General features: G+C 28.6%; 1 protein-coding gene across 1 annotated transcript; it reads right to left on the bottom strand.

Annotated features, from left to right (window-relative positions):
- Nucleotides 1–1389: 1389 nt before the first annotated feature.
- LOC125855454 (uncharacterized) lies at nucleotides 1390–2990 on the bottom strand. The gene is made up of 4 exons (XM_049535176.1): nucleotides 2674–2990; nucleotides 2077–2283; nucleotides 1771–1959; nucleotides 1390–1564 (listed from the first exon to the last, which is right to left on the bottom strand). The coding sequence occupies exons 1-4, from the start codon at nucleotides 2938–2940 to the stop codon at nucleotides 1424–1426; spliced, it is 804 nt and encodes a 267-aa protein (XP_049391133.1). The 5' UTR covers nucleotides 2941–2990; the 3' UTR covers nucleotides 1390–1423.
- Nucleotides 2991–7060: the final 4070 nt, after the last annotated feature.

A 7060-nucleotide genomic window follows, 5' to 3' on the forward strand; every position in this document is an offset into this window, starting at 1 on the left:
CCCCCCCCCCCCCCCCCGAACCACATCAAAGTTATTATTATTTTTTAAAAAAAAACGTTTTTGAAAAAAAATCTCGAGGTCAAGTCCTGGGTAAGATTTTGGAATGGCATCGGGGTCTTATCCTAGTTTGGGTATCAAGGTCGGGTCCTAGATCAATTATCGGAGTTTATTTTTGGATCAAAAATTATTTTTCTAAAGAGTATTTTTTAGTCTCAAGCCAAAAATATAAAATATTTTCTGAAAAATATTTTCCATTCACCAACCAAACATTAAAAAAATCAGAAAATATTTTCTAGGAAAACATTTTCCTTCATACCAAACACACCCTATATCTCTCCTCTCTTTCCCGCCTCTCCATCCTATCGTCAATTATTGAGCAAAGACTTATAGTCAAGTGCGAATTTAAGTATAAAAAATGGGTCACCAGAATTGTGGTCATTCAATAAAATTCGATATATTACTTGTATAATTTATAAAATATAACAAATAGCAACTGAAGGAATCAATGATCACAAATCACTCGATGGCTCACTGGTTTGAGTGTTTGTTTTGCATTCAACTTTTTACCAACATTGCTTTTTACTTCTTTTGTTTTTACAAAAAATTAATAAATGAATCTAAAAGTAGGTTCCATCGCAAGCATTCATTTCAGAAAAAACACAAAGCATTTTTCCTTCTTTCAACTGAAATCACCATTCTTAGTAAGCAAATTAGCAAAATCAATTATAATATTTTATATCTTATCTTACGTGCAATGGTCAGCAGCGGTTCAACCGCACAACTGGTCTGAGACAAAATCAAACCAAGGCCTTAAACTTCTTGAGATGCAAAATTGTATATTTTTATAATCATATTCTTTTAATAAGTCTTTTTCAATCAATAATTTACATAACCAATGCATTTAATCTTTCTTGCGACATATATAGTACTCTAGGTATATCAAATTTCTTCTAATAACTTTTTCTCTTAATATATATATATATATATATATATATATATATATATTTATTTATTTTTATTTTTATTTTTTTTTTTATTTTTTTTTTTGCAAATCGTATTTAATATTTTTCTTATGAAAACCTATATCTATTATTGCTAAAATAAAGGCCCCTCAAATTTGAATGCCGAAAATAGTTACTTTTTTCTTAAAGGGACAAAACCGCCCTAACAATGGTGCACCATCTTCTTGAAATACTAAATTTGCCTAGGCTTATAGTGATAAACAATATCGAAATAACATACATTATGTCTTCCAAGTAGTGTAGTACAGTTTACAAGGACTATGCATAACAATTTCCATTCAAAGACAAAGTTTTTTTTAAAAAAATAATCTTATTTGGATTGAAAAAAAAAACAAAACATGAAAATATTTGATATCTCAACATATGAAATTTTCCAACAAATATATGAAATTATTGCACATTTATTGCATTTGGAGCTTTTCAATCCAATAGTTGACAATTTGCTCTTTCCACATGTTGTTCTCAAGGTACAACTCATAAAAGCTTACTTTTCCTCCCACTTCAATTGTCAATGCTGTTGTACTTCTAGTACCATAACACCCCTACATATTTACACCACAAAAAAAAAGTTAATAATTTTTTTAGATTATGAAAGAAAATGCATGAAGATTAATTATCCAAACATCAAACTACGTTAGTCAATATGTACACTTCTATTATCTATCTATCGAATTATTTATCACAAGTCAATTATTTTTAGAAAAGTTAGTTAAAATCGAACAAACATATTAAGGAAAGTATGAATTACCAGTGGAGTGTCAACTTCCACGAAAATAGAGCTAAGTTCCAACTCCCAATCCGTAGAACAAATACGAGGCAATTTACTTTTATCAGCTTTGGTTGTATCTCTCATCAACTTTTCTATCATCTCTTTGACGCAGATTTTCGCTTCGTAAACATCCAACATTTTCTTAAAATTCAACTTCAATCGTTGAGCCTGAAATTAACAACCAAAAGCATATCATAAAACACTTTAGTGTACAATTTATGTATATCGATATTATCGGGTGACAACCCGATCCAAAATTGTAAAAAAGCCCATTCGAATTCTTACTTTGGGCCAAGGAGAGTCCAGTTTTGCATTGGACAGCACATGTATACCTGGTTGGACTTCTTGTATTGTTATGGGCTCTCCTTTGGGCCTATTTGTTACATATACCATTTTCTTAGTTTCAATATCTGCCAAAATTAAATTAAACCCATTGTATTCATTCCCTTCATTTACCAACTCTTTTGCAAACTCCATTGGGCTTTTATTGCTCTGCATAAATTTACAATATTATTTTTCTTTTAAATTCACCATATACTACAATTTAAATCTTGATTTATTGATCATATACTCCAATAAGGACAATGTTTAACATTACTATTAATCATGATCATGATTAAAAACAGATTCAAAATTTAATCTTGATGAACTTGGTTCCACAAGTTTTTGTAGTACTCAACTTGTAATACCTTTGAAATTACATATTCAAAATTGAATATTTGTTGAAAGCTTAATACCTTTGGAGTAATAGATGATACTCCAAAGGAATCTAAGCCTAAGATTCTTGCCATCACACCATACCTTTAGATCATGTCCTTCTTATTACAATTCTAAGTCATATATATTAACATATACATTGACAGTATAAAAAATCTAACGTACCTGTAAAAACCGAAGAGGTAGGTCACCTCTAGTTTTGGCATGAGGAAGCGTATGAAGTTCCAAAACATTAGTAAGAAAAGCCAATTTACCATTTGTTGAAGAGGCCAACCAAGTGCCACCACCAACTTCATCTTTGCCACCAACAATTTCTCCATCTTCCCACCAATGAACTTCCTTTGTTGGCCTATTATGATATTCATCTCTATTCAATAATAACACTAATGAATATCTACTATCTGCTTGCCAAATAAACACTACTATACACATGATTATAACAATTTTCTTGTTTTTCTATAAATAAAAACAAGAATAAGATGAAGATGATGTTAGTAGTCGCATGGTTTATATACTACTAGTCTCTCTTTATTCTATTGCGTCATCATTCAGAATTTAAATTTTATAAATTTAATATTTAATATAATAAAAATATTAACTTCATATAAATTTAAAATTGAGCTACCTGTTTCTAACTAGTATGTACTAGAAGCTACACAAATTAACACAAATTAAAGTAGTTGATGGTAATTAGTTGACGGCGGTATTTCTTAATTAGTCAAGTTGATATATGTCTTGTTCTTTAGAATATAAATTTTTGTCATATTGTCGAATTTATTATATTTTTAAAATTAGAAAATTAGTATGTTTATTATATGTTGTAATTTTAGTGAAGTTTCGTGCATAACATATCGTGTTTTGATTATTGAATATATAATTGAAAGTAGCTATTGTTGTAAAGTTTTAAATTTTAAAATAATTACTAGATAGTTATTTTGTCAAATTTTCACCACTACGTTAAATTACTTGAGTACTACTAAGAATAGGACGGCACAATAATTAGCTACTAAAGTATATTTAAAAAATAACTTATGTTTCGTTCTTGTTCTAGTTATAGTTTTTACTTTTTACCAAATACGTTGTGCGCAAATAATGAACAACTGTTACTTTTTAAAATTGTATTTAACTTTTTTTTCCCCACTGGATATATATGAATTTAATTAGAAAAATAATGAGTTTGTCTATAGAACAGTTTGGATAAGTTTTAAACTGCTTATTTTGTCTAGATATATAATACTGTCCAATATTTTAATGTTGGATAAGTTTTAAACTGCTTATTTAGTCTAGTAATACTATACAATATTTTATTGTTGGCAAATTTTGAGTGACGGTAAAGTTATTTTTATGTGATTAGGTTATATGAATATGATTTTGTGGATCATTTTTTTATAATGTTTTCAACCTAATATTTTTTCTACTCAAAATTTAAATTTAAAATCTCTATTTAAAGTAAAAGAATCTCAGTCATCGATCATAATTCAAGTCGGTGAAATAGAATTTGTTATTTGTTTTGTGCGCCTAGTTTTGCATATATAGCCAAAAAGATCACAATACCACGGCTGATACCAAGCTGATGAGTTTATCCGATTTTTTTTTATTTTTTTACTCGATATCTGGTATCTGTTTTAAAATTTTAATAAAACTAGAAAAAAATTATGAAATTGATCCAATTTAACCCAGAAAATCTACTCTATAACAAGGAGCTAGTACAAATTAAACATCCCATGTGAGACAATTACTAAAGGTTGGTAATCAATCATTCTATTAATTAATTTCTTCCTCTTTTGGTGTTATATTGTTATTGTACTTAGTAGTTAGTACTATTACTTTTTCACTTAGCTTCTTTTCAACTAACTTGTCAGCTATTCATTAATCTGGCATAAAAATTAGAAAGTATTTTCTCCGTTATAATTTATATGGCATCGTTTGAAAAATTAAAATCAAATAAAAATTTTACTAAGATATTTTCATTCCTTTTAAATATTTTAAATTACTATTTATTATAACTTATAATACTATTTCCGCTGATTTCCATATTGACAACTTCTATCAATAATCAAGTCACATTACAAATATCACCAAAACACAATTTTTGATGTCTCGTGGACAAACCTTCAAAGTCAAAAGTTGAAACTTGTTAAATTTAATGGATCGAGCTAGGTGAAAAATCTAAAATCACCCGAACTCGATTGTTTAATGGGCCTGTCCATAATTCTCTTATAAAGCCCATATTCAACATGCACACACTAACAAGTATCATTTTGTTTGGGCTGAGATAATTTTCGGCCCAATACCAATTTGGAAGTGTTATGAATGAAAATAGCCCAGAGGCCTTTTTTATTCCTTAATGCGCGCTACTTATTTATTCATCTTATCATATTCACATCTCCGCATATATATATATATGCTAGGTAATTTATACGCGCTTTATGCGGGCAAAATAGTCTTTCTAAACTTTTGAACAACTTTTCCAATAATTGACTTTTATAAGAAAAAAAAGTACATTTTAGTAGGTTTTAAAAACATTTCAACAGAAATTAAATGATTTGACATTATCACATATCTAAAGAATTGTAAATATATATTGAATGATTAAAAATATCTAGAGATCTAATCATTTTTATATTTTACATAATTTATCATAATATATGTTTGATGATATAATTGTGTTGTTTAAACTGAGTGATGTTTTTATGGAGCGATTAAACATAATTTTTTCTACTTTTTTTGTACATGTAAACGACAAAAAAAATATAGAATTTGATAATTTTATGGTTACAATAACTCCTTGTGAATTTTTTTTTATGTAAAAGTTTTCGATAATCAATAATAATTATAAATAAGTTAAGACCGTTAAAAATGTACACTACAACAACATAAATAATTTTTTTAGAGACAATCTACTTGTCTGAGGTCAAACGTCCGCTAATTTTCGTTATTATTACTCTAACAAAATTTATAGAAGGAGAAAAATTAATTTGATATAACAGCAAAATAATATTATTGATCCTTTTAGAAATTTATTCTTTATTGAACTGTTGTTTTGAAGGCCCTTCTAGATGCTTCATCAATGCAATTTATGTATGTATAATTGTTGCATTATGAAAGCACAAGTAGATCAAAATGTTGAATTCTAGACTCATGTTAAAAAAATATTCTTGAACATTAAAAAATTTAAAATGAATCTAACTTAAATAACTCAAATGCTCAGCAATAACTTGGGACATAAAGGACAACAAATTTATGTTAATAGACATATCTTTTGTAGCTTAAGACATTACTTTTATTTAAAGCAGGTTTTGTTTCATATTCTTCAAATTAAGCTTGTCGAAAATAGTTATAACTCACACAAAAAATATTTAGAATAGTTGAATAAGAAGGAAAAAAAGAAAAACATAAAAAAGACGAAAGTTTTGTCCAAGTGAGATCTTGGCACTAAAACATACCTTTTAGTGGCAACTATTATAACATTGGCAACGACTAATGTTGCCACTAAAACATACTATTATAACATTGGCAACGACTAATGTTGCCACTAAAACATACTTTTATTGGCAACTATTATAGGCATTGGCAGCGACTAATGTTGCCACTAAAAGATATTTTTAGTGGCAACTATTGAAGGTATTAGCGGCGACTAATGTTGCCACTAAATCATATTTTAGTGGCAACAATTATAGGCATTGGCAGCGACTAATGTTGCCACTACAACATACTTTTAGTGGCGACAATTATGGGCATTGGCAGCGACAAATGTTGCCACTAAAACAAACTTTTAGTGGCGACTATTATAAGCATTAGCAGCGACTAATGTTGCTAGTAAAAGTTAGTTTTAGTGGCAACTATTATAGGCATTGGCAGCGACTAAAGTTGCCACTAAAACATACTTTTAGTGGCAACTATTATAGGCATTGGCAGCGACAAATATTGCCACTAAAACATTCTTTTAGTGGCGACTATCAAAGGCATTGGCAGCGACTAATGTTGCGACTATTAGAGGTATTAGCAGCGACTAATGCTGCCACTAAAACAAACTATTAGTGGCGACTATTATAGGTATTAGCAGCGACTAAGTTTGTCACTACACATTCTTTTAGTGGTGACTATTATGGATATTAGCAGCGACTAATGTTGCCACTAAAACATTCTTTTAGCGGCGACTCTTATAGGTATTAGCAGCGACTTATGTTGCCACTAAAACATTTTTATATATATATACTAGTAAAATTACCCTTTAATGTTACAGAATTTATAAGATAATATTTAAAACCTATTAGTCATTTAAACTAAAACATTACAAAGGAAGTGATATTTGTAATATTTTATCCTTTATCCTTCAATCAAATATCTTTAATTTGATTTTATAATTTATCATTTTGCTTCCGGGAAGTGTTACTATTCGATATTTTTGAGGAATCAAATGCATCAACCGGTAATATTAAATATTCGAATAAATAATCATTAGTGTAGAGATAAATAAATTATAAAAGGTTGGAAAAAGTGAACAAATATTCTAATTCTAATTCTAACGTGTAGAAAGTTCAACCCTACC

Source organism: Solanum stenotomum, chromosome 2 (genome assembly GCF_019186545.1).
Source record: "Solanum stenotomum isolate F172 chromosome 2, ASM1918654v1, whole genome shotgun sequence".
Taxonomy (NCBI): domain Eukaryota; kingdom Viridiplantae; phylum Streptophyta; class Magnoliopsida; order Solanales; family Solanaceae; genus Solanum; species Solanum stenotomum.

What these genes read in the sequence shown, in the direction of transcription:
- LOC125855454 (XM_049535176.1), bottom strand. Translation starts at nt 2,940, where the DNA reads ATGTGTATAGTAGTGTTTATTTGGCAAGCAGATAGTAGATATTCATTA. An exon ending in TGGACTCTCCTTGGCCCAAA is followed by an intron (nt 1,960 to 2,076) that starts GTAAGAATTCGA and finishes TGTTAATTTCAG; the next exon opens with GCTCAACGATTGAAGTTGAA. An exon ending in TGGAAGTTGACACTCCACTG is followed by an intron (nt 1,565 to 1,770) that starts GTAATTCATACT and finishes GTAAATATGTAG; the next exon opens with GGGTGTTATGGTACTAGAAG.